Here is a 24,058-nt window from a genome sequence, read left to right on the forward strand (position 1 = left end):
TTCCATCGAATTCCTCATGGGTGTATTTGTGAACTATTACCGGGATTCATGCAATAGCTTCTACAAATGTTTGTTCTCACTCTGGTCTCTTCTGACATTTTGTTCTTAGCTCAGTGTATTAAGACTCTCTGCTGATTGGAATATTGTAAAGTAGTTGACCAAAGAGAACAAAGAGCTCAAGTTAATTCCATGCCCATCAGGACTTTGGAATGTCTCAATTAAATACTTTGTAAGTTTAGTGATTGTTATAATGTAGGGGATACAGCAACCATTTTCTGCACAACATGCTCTCAAAAATGACAATGAGTCCTGGGGGAGATCATCTGTTGGACATCTATCCATCAGTCTACATCCTAAAACAGACATTGGGTTGCAGCCCTCAGGACTCAATATTGAATACAAAAATTTCACACAACCAGCCTTTCCAACTTGTGTCAGAAATGGACCATTTTGATGAAAGGGCATCAACCTGTAACATTAACTCAGTTTTTCTTTCTTCACAGACGCCACCTGATCTGCTGAGTATTTCCAACATCCCCTTTTATTTCAGCTTTCCAACGACTGCTGTGTTCCGCCTCTTGCAGTTCCAGCATATTGCTTTTCATCAGCCTGAAATTCTAACTTTGTTTCTTTCTCCACAGATGTTCCCTGTCCTGCTGAGTATTTCCAACATCCTTCTGTTTTTATTTTATCCTAAACAGATAATCCATCACTTATTTCATTAACCCGGGGAGCTTGCTGTACACAAATTAGTTGTTCCATTCCTTACATTGCTGCAAGTTTAAATAGCAATGTGGATTTTTTTCTCCATTCACCTCAGAGAACAGAGAATTAATTTGAAGTTTTAATCAAAAAGCTTCAATGGTACACTGGAATGTCATCCTAGATTTTGTAGTCTTGTCTTTATAAAGGGACTTGAAGCCAGAGGCACTAGAATCAAGAGAGTCACAACTGAGCTACAATGGACATTAAGTATTGAAAATTATGCTGATTTATTTACAGTCAACATCAGTGTTTGTACAATTGGCAGCCAATACTCCTATGCCCATTTTGACAGCCAAAGGTAAACTTCTGGCCCAGCCATTGTTCTATTTTCCAAGAAATGGGAATTCAGGAAGCATTTAATTAAGGTTGTGTTAAATAAAGTCTATTAAGCCTCCCTCTTTCACAAATGACAGAGTCCATCAGTTGCAGGTATTACATCAAACATCTAACTGTGGAAAGTACCATCCAAACCCACAGCTGACTATGCCTTGAACTTGTTAATTGAGTTCAGCCGAGATGCCACTGAATGAGAAGTGACTTCAAAGTGACAAAAATAAAGGGAGATAGCAATCCCAAGGATTTCCCCTTCGATAAAATAAATGGGAAGCAAAGGAACTATCATTGAAAATCTATCTTATTCACCATTCCTTCATTTAGGGAGGAAAATCTGCCAACATTACCTGGTCTGGCCTATATTGGACATTGGGGTATGATGTGGTGAACTCTCAACTGCATCCTCAGATTGGAGTCAATCAAAGACCGATACTAAATGTTAGCTTTGCCAGAGACATCCACATAGCGACTGAAAGAAAAATATCTTATGGTCTCATTGGACTAACTTGGATTCTCTTCAGAGTATTATTTACATTTTAGAATGTTCAGCTCCATGTACAGAATGTAAATCTCCTTCAGCGAAGGAAATCTGTCTTACCCAGCACAGCTTATATGTGAATCCCTGATATTTAAACTGCTCCATTTGGGAGCAATTGAAGTTCCAGAATAAATCCTAGACATTCCAAAACAAAAAAAAATCAATCCTTTATGAAAGATTAACAGTTGGAAGGAAACAAATGGATTGTATGTGATTTGGCATTGCGCTTTGGTCTTTGAAGTTACCTTTGGAATCCAAACTGAACACATAATGTGTAGATCTCTGCTCCACCTTCTGTACATGAGTCCTGTGTGACATGAATATAGAGTCCTGTCAGCCAATTCCAAATGTGCCTACCTGCAATTTATTTCAAACCCAAGAGGTGGCTGATTTGGCTATGACAATGCTGAACTAAATAATAGAAGCACATCTAAGGACCTGTGCTCTTCTGTCTCATAGGTGCTATGGAAGCCATGTGTATGCTTAAATTCCTGTACTTACTAATCTTCCCTTGCTACAGTGTTGTGTCAGTATAAGTCAACTTTTATAATGCCTTTAAATCCTAGTTCTGATTAAGATAAGATAAGATATTTATTTATTAGTCACATGAACATCGAAACACACAGTGAAATGTGTCTTTTTGCGTTACTGAGAATATGCTGGGGGCAACCCTCAAGTGTTGCCGCACTTCCAGCGCCAACATAGCATGCCCACAGCTCCTAACCTGTATGTCTTTGGAATGTGGGAGGAAACCGGAGCACCGGGAGGAAACCCACGCAGACACACGGGGAGAACACACAAACTCCTTACAGACAACGGCAGGAATTGAATTTGAGTTGCTGGTGCTGTAATAGTGTTACGCTAACCGCTACACTACCGTGCCTTCTTGCTCTGTCTCTCTCTCTCTCTCTCTCTCTCTCTCTCTCGATTTCAATTTGGAAGCTAATGAGTGTGAGTCCACCTGTTCATTAATCTCCATCATAACCAAATTTCCTAATCTAGTTCAACAGGAACACAGTATTGGCTGGTATACAAAATGGCAATGGAAATGTCATACTGGTTTAGCAGGAAGCATATTCTGAGGCCAGAGGGATAGTCATTCATAATAGACAAAGATACCTTTTGTACACTGACTACACTCAAATAACCTTTTCCTATACCTTTTGTACACTGACTACACTCAAATAACCTTTTCCTATACCCAGCTTAAAGAGGAAGTCGTATCCTATCGGGGCAAAGTTGAAAGAGCGTTTCTCTGCATCTCAACTGAGTGACGGCAAAGAGGATATCATCACTAAGAAATGGGTCTAAAGTGTTTGTGATGTTCGAGGGGGAATGATCTTTTCATACTTTTGATGATTTTTTTTCCTTTTACTATTTTAAGAGGCATTAAACTCAAGTCAGATGCATGCTCCTTAGCTAATAGCTGCAAATTATTTTTAGGTCACCGAGAGTAAAAATGTTCCATTTTACCAATGGGATCATGATCCACATGAGTAAAAAACACTAATCTAAAATAAGATTAATTATCATATCAAGGAATATATTCTACATTATAATCCAGTCTCAGAGTTCAATTGGTAATTTCACTGTACATGTTGTCACCTTGAGTGTGGTACTGAGAGACCACTGAACTGAAGGTGCCACACGTCAGTTGGGACGTTAAACCAAAGGCCGGCTCCCATCCCGGGAATGTCAAAGAGCCCCTGGCACCATTCCAAAAGACAACAGGGGAGTCCCCACCAGTACCTTCATTAATATTTATTCCTCTGCCAACCTCACTGGGAAAGGTTCTGTGGCCATTGCCACAAGCTTTGTGAGATCTTTCTGTGCTCAAATTGATTGCCACACTTCTTCCATTATGTGAATGACTATGCTTCTGAAGCACATTAGATGTAAAGAAGTCGGGGAGGTCCTGGGGTTGTAAATATATGTAAATTCTACTTTTTTATTCATTTTGTTTACATTTCACTTAAAAATCACTCTGGTGTCCCCCTTTCTTCTCCTAACATAGATTATTTATTGATTCATAGAGATATACAGCACAGAAAAGGGCCCTTTGGCCCAACTTGTCCATGCCAACCACGATGCCTATCTAAGCTACTCCCATTTGGCCCTTATCCTTCTAAACCTTTCCTATCCAGGTGTCTTTTAAATGTTTTAGTTGTACCCATCTCTACCACTTCCTCTGGCAGCTCATTCCATATACCCACCACCCTCAGTGTGGAAAAAATAGCCCGTGATCCCCTTTAAATCTTTCCCCTCTCAGCTTAAACCTATGCCCTCTAGTTTTAGACATCCCTCCATGGGAAAACTATCTACCTTATCGATGCACTTCATAATTGTATAAACCTCTATCAGGTCACCACTCAGCCTCCTTTGCTCCAAGGAAAACAGTCCCAGCCTATCCAATATCTGGTTATAAATCAAGCCTTCCAGCCCAAGCAACATCCTTGTGAATCCTTTCTGCACCCTCTCTAGCTTAATCACATCCTTCCTATAGAGCAGTGACCAGAATTGCACTCCAAGTACGATCTAACCAATGCTTTGTACAGCTGTAACATGATGCCCAAACTTTATATTCAATGTCATGGCCAATAAATCCAAGCATTCCATACGCCTTCTTCACCATTCTATTGCCTGCGTTGCCACTTTCAAGGAACAATGTACCTGTACTCCAAGGTGTCTCTGTTCAACAACACAGGGCCCTGTCATTCACTGTGTATGGCCTGGCCTGGTTTAATTTCTCAAATTGCATCACTTTGCACTTGTCTGATTTAAATTCCATCTGTCATTTCTTTGCGCACTTTCCCAGTTGATCAATAACGTACTTCCCTGAGCGACGGTAGCACAGACACTCACCACACTCTGATATCCCTCCCTAATGTTGGTTCTTCATCAGTAAACAAGGACACTACCTTATTGTCCTATGTATAATAGGCTCACAGCACACCTACAAGGAAGCAAATGCCAACAGTTCTCCTCCAACAGGCCATGAGAGATCGAGGCATTCTCCAACTGTAGGGCTATTTCCTTGGAATGATTACATGCCTGTGGAGGAGGTGGAAATAGAAGGCAGCAAAGGCTTTCTCAACCTAGTATCAAACTTGGAGGCAAGGTGCATTTAAAATAGTACCTACATCCCTGATCTTCAACCTGCCTGATTATCCACACAGTCCATCTATTTGGTTGGTGGCCAGAGGTAGGCATGTTATCAGCTCCTGCTTAATGTTCCTCTGCTGGACAGACCCATGGGGCATATTCAAGGAAAAGGTGGCTAAATGCCAAGGATGTTCACCCTATTATTGACTGGAGGCTCAAGGTTCTTCTATATCTAAATGGTCTTTGATTGTAGTTCCGAATAGATTCAACAATGATAATAGGCCCATGAAGGCTCCGTTAACACTATAAAAATTCTCCAATACACTTCAGAGTTTTACCCTCCACTTTTCTGTGCAATTGCCCGTGTTATGTCACATACCCCCATGGAAAGAATGACAACACTGCCTTTCTTATTTATTCTACAGTAAAGGGAAGTAATCTGCCAGAACCATCCAACAATTTTAAAGAATTGCACATCTAGATGGGAAGCTTGGCTTATTGAGTAGGAAATCTCACTGAGTCACAATGAGTCTTCTTGAGTCTCAGACCATGAGCTTGAGCAAGTAACGACAGTGCACTGCAGTACTGAAGTAATATATAATTGTTTGAAGTAATGTCTTCAAATTTTTCAATAAAACATTTGTCCCAGTCGTCCACTAAAGAGCCAATTTCTCCATTCAAAGAAGAGTGCTTTTTTGACCCACTATTCCACCTAAAATATGTCGATCAAAAACAGACTGTTCATTCATTTCACAGCTGCTTGTGTGTGATTACTCTGGAAAAAAATGGCTCATTTGTTCATACTAGATTGCACTTCAAAGTAAATTGTCATTTGTGAAGAGCTTTGTGATGTTTTCAAGTGATGGGATATGGTGCTAGCCTTTTTGCGAATCTTTAACTTCCTCCATGCATGATATTCAGATTTTATTCCAGGATTCTGGAAGGCAGCATTAAAGAATTGAATTAAGGAAAGATGACAGCTCACTTCTGTTCTTACACATGACAATTCCTTTCTTGTCCTGTATACAACTGTACAGAATTATTATTTTGGCTTCTGCTGTTATCACTGTAATAAGAGACATTTGGTTAGAAAGGATTATTAGCAAATGCAAAAGGTTCCAACTTGATTTGTTTTTTTATATTTATTTTTGGAATGTATGCTTTGATTGGAAGTGCCACAGAAATGTGGCAGTGAGCTGCTTTTTGAACCACTGTGATCGTGGTGAATGTACTCCCATGGTGCTGTTGGGGAGTTCCATATTTTAGACCCAGTGACGACAAAGGGATGGCAACGTATCTCTGAGTCAGGATGACGGGTGAATTGGAGGGGAAACTGCAGGTACTGGTTTTCCCAAGTGCCTGCTACGCTTGCCCTTCAAGGTGACAGAGTTCACTGGCAGAGCAACCACTGTGAGTAACTGCACTGCATTTTGTAAGTGGTGCACATTGCAGCCGCAATGCACCAGTGAGAGAAAAAAAGCTGCAGCAGCAGGAAACAACTTCCCCCTCTTTCATGAACGTCAGTCAACTGCTTACACCAACTACACGCCTTATTTGCCTCTATCATTGAACTAGTGACCTGCTAGCTCAGCCCAAATCCCGAAACAAAGATGGGATTCCTTAATCCATTCCTAACATTTTTATTGAAATTGTTATTTTTCTAATTTGACCCCAACATCTCAGCTCTAAACTCTGGAATTCCTTTCGTAAAACACGCCAACTATCTACTTGTCTTCTTTTTGAAGACGCAGTAGAAAATCTTTCTCTTTGACCAAGGTTTCAGTCATCTGTTGTAATATCTCCTTATGTGGCAAATTTTGTTTGGCAAAGCTCCAATGAAGTGTCTTGAGGCATTTTAATATCTTAAATATGCTTTGGAGATGTAAATTACTGATGATACTATTACAATCAGGGTATGGGCATGAGATCCAATGGAAAAGAAGTTTGAATAGAGTCATAAGGTCATACAGCTCAGAAACAGGCCCTTTGGCCCAAAGAGTTTGTACTGACCATTAAGCACCCATTTTACACTTATCCTACACCAACCCCATTTTGTTTTCCCCACATTCCCCTCAACTCCCCTCCAGAGTATACCACTCAGCACAGTCAATTTAAAGCGGCCAATTAATCTGCCAACCTGGACATCTTTGGGACATGGGAGGAAACCAGAGCACCTGGAGGAAACCCACTCAGTCAGAGGGAGAATGTGCAAACTCCAGGTAGTGAGCATCAGAAGTCAGGTTTGAACTTGGGTCACTGGAGCTGTGAGGCAGCAGCTCTACTGGCTGTGTATTCCTCTGTGTGTGGAAGTTGCTGCATTTCTGAATTCATATGACATTTTCATTGCAATGGAAATATCCCAATATGCGGCAGTGATATCAGAGAAACTTGGCACTGAGCCATATAAGAAGATAGTAGAACAGGCAACCAAAATCTTGCTCTAAGAAGTTGGTTTTAAAGAATGCCTTAAAGGAGGAAAGAGTTCTAGAAACACAACCAAAAGCTTGCTCTAAGAAGTTAGTTTTAAAGACCATCTTGAAGGATGAAAGAGTGCTAAAAAAGGAAAGAGGTTTAAGAAGGGAATTCCAGAATTGGGACTGAAGGCATGGTTGCCACAGGTGACGCCAAGGTTGGGGCCAATAATGGTTCATTGGATGATATGAATGTGAGAATGGGAAATAACTACCCCAATTGCTGGGAGAGACTCATTTGTATAGTCACATTAGAAGAATCAAACTTGTAGCATTCAGCTGTACCTACCCTGGGATGCCTGGACCCTCGTTGGAATGGTACTACTCGGCTCCAATGATAAAGAAATATCTTCTCCCTTCAAAGAAAGACTTGCTTTTATATAACGTCTTTCACAGTCAGAGGATCTCCCAACGTAGTTTACAACGGAGGAACTACATTTTGGAAAATAACTATTGTTGTAATACAAGGATGTAAAACTGTCTTGTACAGAAAGATCCCTCAAAGATAATTACTGAGATCTATCCAATGGTATTGGTTGAAGGATAGGCACTGTCCTCCTGAGCTCCAATTCTGCCTTCCACCATACCCCTTACCCCTCCAAAGAATGTTCAAGATGTAATATCTAAATCCAGAGGAGTAGGTAAACGGTAAACATTTATATGAAAAGCATCGTCCCCTCAATGTTATAGTGGATTGTGGTTGTAGATTCCACATTCAAGCCTCCAGAGTGCAACAGCCTCCTGACCAGGAAACAGGAGTGCTACTCACTGAAGCAAGGCAGAAGTCATCACAGTAGTGTAGTGGTTAGCGTAACGCTTTACAGCGCCAGCGACCCGGGTTCAAAACCGGCTACTGTCTGTAAGGAGTTTGTACGTTCTCCCCTTGTCTGCATGAGTTTCCTCCGGGTGCTATGGTTTCCTCTCACATTCCAAAGGCATATGGGTTAGGAAGTTGTGGGCATGCTATGTTGTCACCGGAAGCGTGGCAACACTTGCGGGCTGCCCCCAGAACACTCTACGCAAAAGATGCATTTCACTGTGTGTTTTGATGTACATGTGACTAATAAAGATATCTTATCTTATCTGTCTTAGCTTTCATTGGAAGGGAATGTTTGTCTTTGGCTGGTCAAGGCACAGGGCTTTCTAAAGCCCACAAGGGAACTGACAAGTTTAGAGATCTCCCGACTTTCCCCAAGGCCACATAAGGGCAGAATAGATTAAACCTCCCAGGATCTCCTCTTGACTTAGGAAGGAAATCCACCATCTGTACCATCAAGCAAAAAAAGACCTGGTTAAATCCCGGTCAGATTATATCTTCCTGAACCTCAGGAACTGCAGCCACCTCATATCACCCCCTGCAATTACACCCTTCTCACACCAGGAGATCTCCATGCCACAACCTATTGGATAACTAATGGCACTGAGGCTCAATTGCTTTGTTATAACATTATGGGGGAACTGTGAGAGAACCACAAATGCATTTAAAAAAAAACCTACCTCCTTAATTATGTCTATCATCACCACAATGACAGCTGCCTTGAACCATATCACATTAATATACACTAAACCCTGAGGCAGACATTGGGAACAGCAAGAGCTTTCAAACCTGAGTTGCAACCAAAGCAAATAGTGGGTGAACAGCACGAATAAAACTGCACTTATCTCAAGCATTGCCTGGCTGAATGATAGCAAGATATCTTCAATACTTTCTAAACTGATAATATCCTAGTCTTCCCTCTCAGCTCATTCCCTGAAAGTAAGTACATTTATAATAATACAAGGTTCCTGCAGGTTCACATTCAAAAACACTATCGTAACAAAACCCTCTATTTCCTCCTGTTTCTTACTGCTATATATTTCCCTTTACAGTGGGCAACCGTAATATTCCAGTAGTCAGCTGTGGCTCAGTTGATGGTACTCTTGCCATGAATCCAAAGGTTATTGGTTCAAGTCTCACTCCAGAGACAAGCAAAGGAAAATCTCAGATGACATTCCAGTGTGATTTTAAGAGGATTCTGCACTGTCAACTCTGCCATAAGGTGTTAATGTGTGTCCCATTTGCTCTCTCAGTGGGACTATTCTCTTGAAGAACGGGCGAGCCAGCTATGGCATCGTGGATAAGATTTCTTTATTAGTCACATGTACATTGAAACACACAGTGAAATGCATCTTTTGCACAAAGTGTTCTGGGACCATGCTTCCGGCGCCAACATAGCATGCCCACAACTTCCTAACCCATACATCTTTGGAATGCGGGAGGAAACCGGAGCACCCGGAGGAAACCCACACAAACACGGGGAGAAGGTACAAACTCCTCACAGACAGCGGCTGGAATTGAACCCGGGTTGCTGGCGCTGTAATAGCGTTACGCTAACCGTTACAGTCATCCCTCAAGAGACACATCAAAACCTGGTAGCTGTGGGATCTTGCTGTGAGAAAAATGGTCAGAGTGTTTCCTATATTACAGCTGGAAAGTGCTGGGGATCTGTGCAAAATGTTATTTAAGTGCAAGCTGTGTGGGACGGTGATGCAGCAGTTAGTGCTGCTGCCTCACAGCTCCAGCAAACTGGACTTGATCCTCACCTCAGGTGTTGGATGTGTGGAATTTGCACGTACTCCCTGTGACTGCGTGGGATTTCTGGTTTCCTCCCACATCCCAAAAATATGCTGCTAGGTTAACTGGCTACTGTAAATTATCACATGGTGTAGGTAAGTGGCAAAAAGGAAGCTGATGGGCAACAGAGGGAGAATGAGAACAGAGAGCAATGGGTGCCTGGAACGTGCTGCCAAGGGTGGTACTGGAGGCAGATACGATAGAGGCATTTAAGCTCTTAGATAGGCATGTGAATATGCAGGGAATGGAGGGATATCGATCAAGTGCAGGCAGGAGGTGTCATTAGCTTAAATTAATTGGTTCAGCACAACATTGTGGGCTGAAGGGCCTGTTCCTATGCAGTACTGTTCTATGTTCTAAGTTACAGGGCTACATTGAAAGGGGGAATGGGATTGATGAGATTGTTCTGTTGGGAGCTGGCATGGACCTGATAGGTTGAATGTCCTCCTGTATCTGAGAAGTAAGTAAGCCCCTCCTCTTTTCCACAACGCTTTGTTTGCTTGGCACCAGGAAGCCCAGTAGGGCATCTCCAGTTCCTCCCCATGTGAATCCAAATAGCAGGGCCTCAAAAATCCACAATTTTCTGGGATGCTGGTGGACTTTGGGACAGGTCCCCATCTTAGATATACCTTGAGGTCTGACATTGGCAATAGAGTTTGGCTTTTAGGATTCATGCCCAGCATTCCCACCAGTCCTGCTTCCAGTCCCTGTACTCTGTTCTTTGCGAGTACGCCCTCAAAAGTAGCACACATTCCTTGATGGAAACAGTCTCACAGCAACCAGAAAGGAACAGAAAGGCCAGTTGTCCTGCACTTCAGGCACCTTCTGACAGACCTATAGCCTCTGCACCCAGGCACCAATCAACTGCCCATGCTCCTTGCCAGGCTGAGAGAGAGAGAGGGCCACCTCAGTATACTGGTCTGTTGGCATCAGGAGCTCTGATGGGGTCAGGCACATAAGCCCCATAGTGCAGAGTGAGTGCTACATCTGGACTGGGTCTGGGCCCAGGGCGACATTTTGGGCTTTCAGATCCCTTAGGCCTAATGGTTTTTATCGTGAAGAGTCCAATCCTGTCTAATGTCAAGCCTACCATGCTAATGGGAGATTGCTGGAGATACCAGGTACAAAACACTTATGAAGAGAGGAGAGGAGAGGAGAGGAGAGGAGAGGAGAGGAGAGGAGAGGAGAGGAGAGGAGAGGAGAGGAGAGGAGAGGAGAGGAGAGGAGAGGAGAGGAGAGGAGAGGAGAGGAGAGGAGAGGAGAGGAGAGGAGAGGAGAGGAAGGGAGAGGGGAGGAGAGGGGAGAGGAGAGGAGGGGGAGGGGAGGGGAGGGAAGGAGAGGAGGGGGAGGGAAGGAGAGGAGGGGGAGGGAAGGAGAGGAGAGGAGAGGGGAATGGAGGGGAGGGGAGGGGAGGCGGAGGGGAGGGGAGGCGGAGGGGAGGGGAGGGGGCTTACCTTGTTACTCTGCCTAAAAATCATCAGCGTTGCAAAGTAATCCACAGATCTAAGGTGCCCAAGTGACCTCAAGACTTGGCTTGAGTGTCAGTTAGAAAATCAACTGAGGGAGGAAGCACAGCTGAGGATCCACCACCTGACATTCCAGTGAGCTCTACTGGGTGAAGTCCTCGCTGAGGTCAATCAACTCAACACTGATCCTGTGTCAATTACTGCACATTCCTGTTTATGTTGTTGAATGCTACAGTGCGTGGGGGATGGGGAGGGCCCCCTTCATCCCCTCAGATACCGAAGGGGTTGCAAAACTATTTCGAGTCAACATTTATTATTTGAAATACCAAGTGCACAGACTGTCGTCCATCTCAGTGCTCAGAGCTTCATTTTCAATATTTGCATCACCATCCGAAATGCTCGACTGATATCCACCCTTCTGGCTCCCCCTCATTATTGTCTGAATCCATCTTTTCCCTGGCAGCTGACATTATTCCCTGTTCTTTACTACTAAATACTAATTAAGCAACAATTCTCTGATATCCTGCAGTGTCCTGGAACAACTGAAATATTTACAGATTATAAATGTTTAATTTCTGTGACCATCTGTTGGATTCGTTTTGGGTTGCTGCCTTTAGCATGCACCAGTTTTCTGTATCCTCCTCCAATTTCCACAGCCTCTGTTCCCTTTTCTCTCCCCTTTTCTCTCTGCTTTATGTCTCTCTATTCCTCGCTCATCTCATCTCTTTGTCCTCCTCTCTCCCCTCCTCTTTAACTCCATGTCCCTTCACTTCTTTTTCACCCTTTCCCCCCCACCCACCCCTCCATTCCCCATCATCTCTTTTGTTCTCTTGACTCATATAAGACTCTTATTCACCACTGAAGCAGCCAGAGGTTGTGTGCTATTCTCAGGAGAGTGGGAAAAGTGCTTAATCATGGCAACAGCAGTGTGCATGGTGCTTTCCTAAGTTACGCTCCATGCTGTCCTTTTCATTCGAGGCTCATTGAGTAAAAAGCAAGAACAGGAAAAACTGAAGGTGAGTTTTCTCTTTCCCTGCTCCAACGTAGTGCATTTTTCCCTGGGAAACAAAATGGGTTCAGGCTTTCCCAGAAAAATATGGTGGGAAGACTCTGGGAGAAACACGCCCCTCAATATTTGAGTAACACCTACTCAACACCCAATACCTGGATGAATATGTGGATGGGTGGGTTAGTAAGTTACACAGACAATACAAAGATTGGTGGTGTTGTGGATAGTGTAGAAGATTGCCAAAGGATACAATGGGATATAGATCAGTTGCAGATATGGGCAGAGAAAAGGGCAGATGGAGCTTAATCCGGCCAAATGTGAGGTGTTGCACTTTGGGAGATCAAAGGTAAAGGGACAGTACGCTATTAGTGGCAAGACCCTTAACTGTGTTGAGGTACAGAGGGATTTTGGTGTCCAAGTCCATAGCTCCCTGGAGGTGTCTGCACAGGTTGATAGGGTGGTAAAGAAGGCATATGGCATGCTTGCCTTAATTAATCGAGGCACTGAGCTCAAGGGTCAGGAAGTTATGTTGCAGCTTTATAAAATGCTAGTTAGGCCACATCTGGAGTATTGCATTCAATTCTGGTCGCCCCATTATAGGAAGGATGTGGAGGCTTTGGAGAAGGTGCAGAACAGGTTTACCAGGATGCTGCCTGGATTAGAGGGCATGTGCTATAAGGAGAGGTTGGACAAATTTATGCTGTTTTCTCTGGACTGGTGGAGGATGAATGGAGACCTGATAGAAGTTTATAAGGTTATGAGAGCCATAGATAGGGCAGACAGCCGGTATCTTTTTCCCAGAGTCAAAATGTCTAATACTAGAGGGCATGTATTTAAGGTGAGGGGGGTAAATTCAAAGGAAATGTGTGGGGCAAGTTTTTTACACAATGTTGGGTGTCTGGAATGCGCTGCCAGGGGTGATAATGGAGACAAATATGATAGAGGCATTCAAGAAGCTCTTAGATAGGCACATAAATATGCAGAGAATGGAGGGATATGGACATTGTGTAGGCAGAAGGGATTAGTTTAGTTAGACATTTAATTACTAGTTTAATTAGTTTGATGCAATATCATGGGTCGAAGGGCCTGTTCCTGTGCTGTACTGTTCTGTGTTCTATGTTCAATACTTGGGAACCAAATTGAAGCTGTAAATATAATTGAAGGAAATTGGATAGTAAATTGTGGTTGAGGTCACACCCACTTTCCAACTAACAAGGACAAGGCGTTCAGCTCTGAAATTCTACACCTCTCTTCCGCTCTACCTGTGCTTCCTTTTTTAAGATACTGGTTACAACCTTTCTCTCTGACTATGTCTTTGATCACTGTTACTAACATATGTGTGAAATGCATTCGATTGGCTATATCATCTCAAAAGCACAACAGAATTGTAAGTTGTTGTCATTATCCCATGCTGCCCCCTTCTCCAATCCTCCCTCACCCTCATGCACCCATAACTTGCCCAGTCACAAAATCTCTTATTGATAAAACGGAAGTCTTGGGCCAATATAGGAACCTCTGTGTCAGTTACGAGAAAGAGCTGACATTATAGTGTTAACTTCAGTGAATTCCATGTAAGTGGATTCCCTTTTATCGCAAACACAGAAGCAAAGCTGAGAGTACTTGCAAACCTCATCAACATTTCTTTTAATGCGATTTGATTTGAATCAGATGAAAGAAAGGGAAGCCTCCACCAATCTAGGCTATAACAATCTATTATTCATTACAGATAGCACAACAAGGCATTAACTCTACTGCCTCATCACCACACACAAGCTGACATTGCATGGAGTGAACAAAGTCTGCAGGAGAAGGCACATTTCAAACAATGAGAAATCAAAATTACACACTGCTTGCCTTCTGCACAAAAACTGAATTAGTCAGAGAGAAAATAGCTTTTCTTTATCAAGGCTACATCTTATAGAAACTTGAGCATTGGTTTTTGAGTTCAGTGGACAGAAACAGAAATGAAATGGGAGAGAACAGAATTCATTTTCAGAGCTCTGTTAAAATTAGGAGTTAATTATGAGCATCTACATTTCTGATCTGCTGCCAACATATCAAAGCACACTGGGTCCTGGATGGAGAAGGCTACAAGTGCAGTCGACTCAATGCACTGTACATATATGGTCCTCATGCTTTCTTCTACTATTTATGAATATTTCTACCCTCTTAATGCCAATTTTTTTCTCTTTATATTTGACCTCATGCTGTGTTGACATTATGTTGCGCATTGTGTTTATGTTTGTCTTTTTCCTATCATTGAAGCAAGTTAGCTTCTATTTCAGTGCTTTCCTGCTCCGTGTTTTGCTACTGCTTCTCTCCATCACCGCCCCCCCCGCCCGCCACCTATTTTTTTCTCACTCTCTCCCACTCTGAAAATATCCTCTCTGTGATTCTCTTGCTTTTCGCCTGTCTTTGTCTTTCTTCCTTCTATCCCTTCACTTCACTTTCCTATCGTTTCATTCTTTCTCCATTCCCTTCTGTCTATCTCACTCTCTTTCCTGACTCAATCCCTGTCCGGTTCTCTACAGACACAATGCTACTCATACCTTACTTTCTTGCTACTAGATTCGAACACGGTCTGCCAATTCTACCTCACTTTTTTTTTAAAGATAACACTTCACAGGCTCCTGTGTTCTATCTAAAACTCCACTGTAAAATTCCTCAGAATGCCATGAATGAGCAGCCACTATTATTAACATTTAAAGCCCTGCTAAAATGGAAGTCATAATACAGTTTAGTATTAACCAGAAATGAAGTAGATGAATAATAAATTAACCCATACAAAATAAAATGAAACCAGTACATGCTGGAAATATGCAACAGGTCTGAGTATCCGACAAGAGGTGAAATTGAAACATTTTCTCTCACCCCATTGGGCTCTCCCCACACCCGCTTGAAACAAAAAACCTAATTTGTTTATCCTTCTTTTAAATGTGACAGACCTCCTGGGTAAATATCAAATGTTCTGGTTTTTCTTCAAAACGACTTTAATTATTCACAGTTCTTAGTTAAAAAAAACACGATTAAAAATAATGAGTGGCAACACCATTCAGTTCAAATTTAATCACACAGACAGAACTTGTGAAGCTGCAGAAGGACAGCTGTGCATATTGTACTGGGTTGAAGGCACAATAATTAAGTATGCTTTGCATGCACAGAAAAATAAGCCTCTAGTCATTTTACTTTTAAGCCTCACCTCGCTCATGGTTAGACTGCCAATGTCTCTCTGTGGGGTGTTTTTATTTTGTTGCTTTCTCTCTTCAAGGTAGTTCAGGTTCAGACTCTGCTGGTATCGGGAACTCAGCACCCTGGTCTCTGCGCTGCCGATCTCTGTGAGAAGATCCTTTTAAACTCAGGCAGAAACTAATGTCATCACACCTTCGAGGGAGCCAATGAAAATCGTTGTTCTAAACTTCAGCAACCTTGTCTGGCACGCTCTCATGCCACCCAGTGTTTCAAATATTAATACAACCCTTCAAGGTACTAACTCCAGCTTCTCGCTCATTGTGCTTGTAAAGAAAAGCAAGCCCCATCGATACTTTGAAAGTGCTTTTTATCTGAGGGCTACATTCTGACCTCTTAAGCACAGTAAACAGAGAGATTTTTATTTACATATCCTGCCCTTTACGAGCTCACCCTTCACCGTTTCTGCATCGACCGGTCATTTTTTTATATATTAAACAGGGTGACCAGTTGGCTATCTGCTTCACCCTTTATGTTACTGCAGCTTATGGGTCAGGATGGACTGCACTGTGAGCCTTGCTGAATGCCACGTTAGCTCATTTTAGCCTGATGTTCAAAGCTGAATGTATGATATTCTCTGTTATCATAACCTCAGGATGCCCCATTTACTGAGTTACTTTTGAACACATTGAACATAGCACAGAAACAGGCCATTCGGCCCACAACGCCTGAGCGGAACACAATGCCAAATCAAACTAAATCTCCTCTGCCTGGACATGATCCATATCCCTCCATTCCCTGCATATGTGTCTATCTAAAAGCCTCTTAAATGCCACTATCGTATCTGCTTCCACCACTACCCCTGGCAGCCCGCTCCAGACACCTACCACGCTCTGTGTAAAAAACCTTGCCCACACACCTCCTTTAAACTTTCCCCTTCTATCCTTAACTGTATGTCCTCTAACATTTAAGGTGGTCAACATTTTGCTTCTTTACCCTCTTCTGCAGTTCCTTGGGATATTTTTACTGTATATTAAAGATGCTATATAAATTCAAATCATTGTTGCACTGTCTCTTACTCTAGGACCAGTTCGACCCATTTATCAGCTTTCCTTCACCATCTAATAAGGGTGGGAACAGCATTAATCCACTGTTGCTGGTACCCCCTTCCCCATAGCTGGGAAATGGTCACTCAGCAAAGCTGCCATGGGCAGGCATGAGAGAGCAATGTGGCAGGGCAACTTGGGAGGAGATCTGCTTAACCAATGCACTTCTATGTGAAGTACAACTGATTTAAATGAAACAGAAAATGCTGGAAATACTCAGCAACAATGCACAAAAAAAGTGCCGGAGGAACTCAGCAGGTCAGGCAGCATCCATGGAGGGAAATAAACAGTCGACGTTTCAGGCAGAGACCCTTCATCAGGACTGGAAAGGAAGAGGGCAGAAGCCAGAATAAGAAGGTGGTGGGGAGGGGGAGGAGCACACACAGGCAGGGGATAGGTGAGAGGGGGAAGGTAGGTGGGTGGGGGAGGGGGAGATGTAATAAGCTGAGAGGTGATAGGTAGAAGAGGCAAAAGGGCTGAAGAAGAAGGAATCTGGTCGGAGAGGGCAGTGGACCATGGAATAAAGGATGGGGCAGGGGAGGAGAGGAGATGGGCAGGTCATCAAGGTGGGGGAAGGGAGTCATAGGAATAAGGGAAGACAAAGGAGTGGGGAGGAAGAAAAAGAAGGGGAGGGGTTACCAGAAGTTAGAGAAATCGATGTTGAGGCCATCAGGTTGGAGACTCCCAGGCCGAAATATGTGGTATTGTTCCTCCAACCTGCGCCTGGCCTCAACATGGCAGTAGAGGAGGCCATGGATAGACGTGTCAGTATGGGAGTGGGATGTGGATTTGAAGTGGGTGGCCACCAGGAGGTCCTGGCTGTTGCGGCGGACAGAGCAAAGGTGCTCGGCGAAGCAGTCACCCATTCTGTGTCGGGTTTAACCGATGTACAGGAGGCCGTACCGGGAGCACCGGATGCGATAAATGACACCCTCAGACTCACAGACGAAGCACTGTCTCACCTGGAAGGATTGTCTGGGACCCTGAATGGTGGTGAGGGAGGAGTTGTAGGGACAGGTGTAGCACTTGGTGCAGTTGCAGGGATAAGTTCCGGGGGGTTATCAGTGGGGAGGGACAAGTGGATAAAGGAGTCGCAGAGAGAGTGGTCCCTTCGTAAAGTGGAGAGAAGGGGTGAGGAGAAGATGTGCCTGGTGGTGGGATCCCGTTGGAGGTGACGGAAGTTGCGGAGAATGATGTGTTGGATACAGAGGCTCGTGGGGTGGTGGGTGAGGACAAGGGGAACCCTGTCCCTGTTATGTCGGCAGGGAAAGAGGGTGAGGGCCGACGTGCGGGAAGTGGAGGAGATATGGGTAGGGGCAGCGTTGATGGTGAATACTCAGCAGGTCAGGCAGCAACTATGGAGAAAGAAATAAGTATCAACTTTTCAGAAAAATAACTGGTTTTCAAAATTTTTATCATCACTTTGCATTTGCTAAGTACAGCACTCTTGCCCCCATGTTGAGTTGCTCATATTTAATTGGGGATCATGTGTGACCAAAAATGTTATGTGAAAAATATATGTGCAAAATTTATCTACAATACATCCAATAACCTGAACCAGGGGCACTTTCCCACAAGCCATAAACAGCACTAGAGAAAAAAATTAAAGAGAAGTAATACCTTTGCACCTTTGCTTTGTCCACCGCAACAGCCAGGACCTCCCGGTGGCCACCAACTTCAATTCCACATTTCACTCCCATACTGACATGTCTATCCATGGCCTCCTCTACTGCCACGTTGAGGCTAGATGCAGGTTGGAGGAACAACACTTCATATTCCGCCTTGGGAGTGTCCAACCTGATGGCCTCAACGTTGATTTCTCTAACTTCAAGTAACCCCACCCTTTCTTTCTCTTCACCCCCCCCCCACTCCTTTGTCTTCCCTTATTCCTGTGACTCCCTTCTCCCTCCTTGATGACCTGTCCATCTCCTCTCCTTCCTTCCCTCATTCTTTATTCCATGGTCCACTACCCTGTCCTACTGGATTCTTTATTCTTCAGCCCTTGGCCTCTTCTACCCATCACCTCTCAGCTTATTACATCTTCACCCCCCCCCCTCCCCCACCCACCTACCTTCCCCCTCTCACATGGACTTAGCTATCACCTCAATTCACCTATCCCCTGCCTGCGTGTGCTCCTCCCTCTCCCCCCACCTTCTAATTCTGGCTTCTGCCCTCTTCCTTTCCAGTCCTGATGAAGGGTCTCAGCCCGAAACGTTGAATATTTATTTCCCTGCATGGATGCTGCCTGACCCATTGAGTTCCTCCAGCACTTTTTGTGTATTGCAGCATCCAGTTTCCAGCATCTGCAGAATTTATTGTGTCTCTTAAATATGAGTAAGTTACCATCTTTTCAATATTGAACTAAGTCCAAGGCTTGAGGGCTGACAGAACCTAGAGCTTACCTGAAGATAACCATGCCACTTGTGGAAGATACATTTATCTCACTGCAGGTCCTTTGCATTGCTACAGGGATTCCTGATCCTTGCTATTGAGCATATATTCATTGACCAGCAACAACAAGAATTTACAATTACAAAGTGGCTTTAACTTAAATCCCCAGGCACCAACAACATCAATTGGCACCGTGTCATATGTTCTATTAGAAATAATGATCAATAATTTGGTGGGAAAGCAATATTTGAAGCAGTTTCTTAACAGAGGAAATGGATGAGAGGCTGGTTGGTTTAGAGGTGGAACTCCAGTGCTTTGAGCCTTTGAAGGTGTGGCTGACAATGGTGGAGCCAATAAACCAGAGGATGAGTGAGAGGCAAGATTTAGAGGAACTTCAATGGAGGTTTTAAAGGTCCAGAAGAGATGAGAAAGGGCAAGTTCATGGAGGTATCTGGAACAAAGATGAGAATTTTAAAATTGAGGCTTGCCTAACTGGAAGCCAATGAAGTCAGCAAACACAGGAGTGATAGTGGAGGAGGACCATGTACAGAGGAGGAAGCCGGCAGCTGAGTTTTGGATGGTGACAGTTATATAGGGAGTAGAAGATGAGAAGCCAGTCAAAAGTGCTTTGGAATCAGGTGAGTGGCAAAAAAATTAAATTTGACTGCTTTTGTAGAAGGATGACCTGTCCTTAATGTAATGGGAGCAGAGGTGCATGTGCGCACATGCATAACAACCTGTCCTTAGTTTTTATAAAAGGTTATTCGAAGGTCAATGTTTGTGTCATTGATCACTCCCTTGTTTATGGTCCTGATTGGATTAGTGGTCTTGAGGAAAAGATGGTAATTGGTGAGGGGTCAAGGCAGAGTATAAATATGGTGCCTCTGGTTTCTTATATTTACTTGATAATTTCTGTTATATCTGGTATTGATTTTTATCATATTTTTATTTCATGTATTTTTAGAGACATTCCCTTCCCTTTCAGTATACTATTTATTTTGTTCTTTATCCTCCCTCTCTCTCCCTCTCTCTCTTTCTCTCACTCTTTGTTTACATTTTTGTACTGGGACTGGCTGGTAGAGATGACCTTCAGCTGAAGGGAAACAAGAGACGGTGAAAGAAAATGACGCTGAGGTAAAATATCAGCCATGATCTTATTGAATGGCAGAGAATGTACGATGGGCTGAATGGTCTGCTCCTGGTCATATTTCTCAAACTCATTTTGAGTCCCTAATGACATGAGAGGTACAGAAGAAGCTTAAGTAGGTCCAACTTTAAGATTTTACAATGAACCCTGTTTTAACAGGAGAGAAAGTATGGCAAAATAAATCAAATTAAAATCACTAGAAATCAATTCCCAGCTGCCTCATTTGCAATTAGGACCAAAAATGAGCTGCATGCTGCAAAAATAAGTTGGCAAGTAGAAACACTACTGTCCTTTTTCAAGGAAACAGTGAGTGCCAACTCTAAGAACAACTGTCATAATTTTCCTTGACAGCATCTCCCAAACCTGCAACCTCCACCACCTCAAAGGATGAGGACAGAAGGTAGATGGGAGAAACATGCATTCCAAATGACTTGGCAAGCCACGCACATTCCAACTGGGATGTGTCAGTGCATTTGGGCTTATAATAGAGTCATAGAGTCAGTAAGTTATCAGCACAGAAACAGGCCCTTCAGCCCCACATGACCATACCAACCAAGGTGCCTTACCGAGCCAGTCCCATTTGCCTGCATTTGGCCCATGTTTCTCTAAACTTTTCCGACCAATGAACCTGTCCAAATATCTTTAAACACTACAATTGTACCTGCCTCTGGCAGCACGTTTTATATACCCGCTAGCCTCTGTGAAAAACTTGCTCCTCAGGATCCTTTAAATCTTTCCCCTCTCACCTCAAACTGATGGCCTCTAGTTTTAGACTCCCCTACCCTAAGAAAAAGACCGTGACCATCCACCTTGTCTGTGCCTCTCATGATTTTATAAATCTCGATAAGGTCATCCTTTAGCCTCCTTCGGTCCAGGGAAAACAGTCCCAGCCTATCCAATCTTTCCTTATAGCTCGAGCTCTCCAGTTCTGGCAACATCCTTATGAATCTTTTCTTCACTAGTTTAATCACATTCATCCTATAGAATGGTGACCAGAACTGCACACAATATTCCAGGTGCGGTCTCACCATGGTCTCCTACAGCTGTAACAAGACATCCCAACTGTTGTACTCAGCGCCTCTTCCGATGAAGGCAAGCCTCCCATGTGCTTCCTTCAACACCTTCTCTACCTGTGTCGCCGCTTTCGGGGAGCTATGTACATACCCTATATCTCTCTGTTCTACAACAGCCCTCAGTGCCCGGACATTTACTGTGCAAGTCCTGCCCTGGTTTAACTTCCCAAAATGCATCAATTTGCACTTGCCTGAGTTAAATTCCATCTGCCATTCCTTTGCCCACTTTTCCCACTGACCTAGATCCTGTTGTAACCTTAGTCAACCTTCTTCACTGTCCACCACACCTCCAATTTTGGTATCATTTGCAAACTTACCGATCACACCACTTACATTCTCATCCAAATCATTTATATATATAATAAACAACGGTGGATCCAGCACCAATCCTTGCTACGCACCACCGGTCACAGGCTACCAATCTGAAAAGCAACTGCCACACTCTGCCTCCTTTCACCAAGCTAACTTTGTATCCAGTTGACTAGTTTACCCTGGATCTCACCTTCCGGACCAGTCTACCATGAGCCATCTTGTCCAAACGCTTGCTAGAGTTCTTGTAGACAATATCTACCACCCTTCCCTCATTACTCTTCTTCAGATAGCTCAATTAAACTTGTGAGACATGATTTCCCATGCACAAAACCAGAGCCTCATCATCCCTTGCCAGCCAGGGTTCCCTAATTGTGCCAGCCTTGCCCTTAACTCTAAAAGGAACATGATGGCTCTGAACTCTCCCTGTCTCATTTTTAAAATCCTCCCATTTGCCAGGCATCCCTTTACCTGCTAAAAGTGTAGCAGTTAGCATAATGCTATTACAGCACCAGCGACCCAGGTTCAATTCCGGCCGCTGTCTGTAAGGAATTTGTACGTTCTCCCCGTGTCTGCGTGGGTTTCCTCCTGGTACTCTGGTTTTCTCCCACATTCCAAAGACGTACAGGTTAGGAAGTTGTGAACATGCCATGTTGGCACCGGAAGCGTGGCGACATTTGCGGGCTGCCGCCAGGACACTCTACGCAAAGGATGCATTTCACTATGTGTTTTGATGTACATGTGACTAATAAAGATATCTAACTTATCTTAAATCAACCTTTGCAAGTTCCTGTTTAATGCCATCAAAATCAGCCCTGCCCCAATTTAGGACTTTAACTTGTGGACCAGTCCTGTTTTTTTCTATAACTATTGTAAACTAATGGAATTATGGTCACTGGTCCTAAGGTGCTGTCCCACTGACACATCAGCCACTTGCCCAGCCTCAGTTCCCAATAAGATATCCAGTGTTGCCCCCTCTCTAGTGTTGCTTGAGAAAACTTTTCCTGGAAACACATAACAAATTCTGCCTCATCTAATCCCTTAGCACCGTGGTAGTCCCAGACGGTACTAGGGAAACTAAAGTCATCTACTATTACAAGTTGATCATTCCTACACCAATTTGTGATCTCTCTACATACTTGCTCCTGGGGGGTTGCAGGCTCTAGAGTATAATCCCATCAAAGTGATCACTTCCTTCTTATTTCTAAGTTCTACCCATATAGCCTCACTGGATGTTCCCCCAGGAATATCCTCACTAGGTACTGCCGTGATGTTCTCCCTAATCAAATCGCAAATCTCCTTCCTCTCTTACTTCCACCTCTATCACACCTGTAGCATCTTTACCCCGGAAGGTCGAGTTGTCAGTCCTGCCCATCCCTCAATCATGTTTCTATAATAGCCATAATATCACAATCTCATGTACCTGTCTATGCCCTGAGCTCATCTGCCTTACTTGTCATGCTTCTTGCATTAAAATAAATGCAGTTTAGCCTATCAGACCTTCCTTGCTCCCTGTCCTGCTGCTGCCTGTCCTGCCTACTGGAGTTGCTCACTTTAATTTCCTCCACTTTCTATCTGCCACAGGATAACTTTGGGTCCTGCACCCTTGACAGACTAATTTAAACCCTCCCACCAACACTGGAGCATCTTTGTCTTCTTCATCTTGGGGTTCCCTTGGGGTTCTTCTTCATTCCCTTGGGGTTGACGATGACTTGCTTCCACTCCAATTCCGTGGGATCTAAGGTGGTTGAAGAATCCTGTGCAAGATCCACAGCCTCTGCCACAGGTGGGTCCAGTGAAAGCTGATGAAGAAGGTGGGCGGATTGTTTGGGATGTCCTGTGAGTCCGAGAGGGTCATTTATTGTATCCGGTGCTCCTGGTGTGGCCTCCTGTACATCGGTGAGACCCGACGCAGGTTGGGTTGAGGAAGTAAAGGGTTAAAAACTGTAACCATACCTATAGCTGATAGAAAAAGATACCTCACAAGCAAGAACACACAAGCTGCTGACTCAATGGATAAGGTGTTAATTACTTTGTCCAGAACCTTGGTTTCGGTCCCGTTATGCTAGACAATAGGAGTACTGGGTGCAGCAAACAACGAATGGGAAGCTTGTCCTACACAATGAGGGTGATACCTGTCTTTGAATTTCTTAATTATAACTCAATTATGCTGGACAATAGGAGCGATGTCTGTCTCGGGATCTCTGTGGCTTGACCGAAACTCGCGGCGCCACATGCATTAAGTGTGCATGACAATATCTGTATAAATTTCTGTCTGCTCCTTTGTACAGGGAAACCTCAGGAAGCGACTCTTAACGAGTGCTGAAGAGACCTCTCCTTAGTGGTGCCCTGCTAATAAATGTGTTTTATCGAATCAACCTCGTGGCACTGTGTTACTTTACAGCGGATAGAAGTGAGAACTTAATTTCGAGACGACAGGGTGACCGCTTCGTCAAGCACCTTTGCTCCGTCCGCCGCAACAGCCAGGTCCTCCTGGTGGCCACCCACTTCAATTCCACATCCCACTCCCATACTGACAGGTCTATCC

At 43.7% G+C, this 24,058-nt stretch overlaps 1 protein-coding gene across 1 annotated transcript in view; it reads right to left on the reverse strand.

Moving 5' to 3' along the window:
- LOC127569025 (calmodulin regulator protein PCP4-like) overlaps nt 1–15,628 on the reverse strand; it is a 79,790-nt gene extending 64,162 nt beyond the window's left edge. Inside the window, exon 1 of the mRNA XM_052013286.1 lies at nt 15,498–15,628. Coding sequence (XP_051869246.1) covers nt 15,498–15,506 — 9 coding nt within the window. The 5' untranslated portion in view covers nt 15,507–15,628. The remainder of the gene's footprint in view (nt 1–15,497) is intronic.
- Between the last annotated feature and the right edge of the window lie 8,430 nt (nt 15,629–24,058).

Source organism: Pristis pectinata, chromosome 4 (genome assembly GCF_009764475.1).
Source record: "Pristis pectinata isolate sPriPec2 chromosome 4, sPriPec2.1.pri, whole genome shotgun sequence".
In the NCBI taxonomy this organism is placed as follows: domain Eukaryota; kingdom Metazoa; phylum Chordata; class Chondrichthyes; order Rhinopristiformes; family Pristidae; genus Pristis; species Pristis pectinata.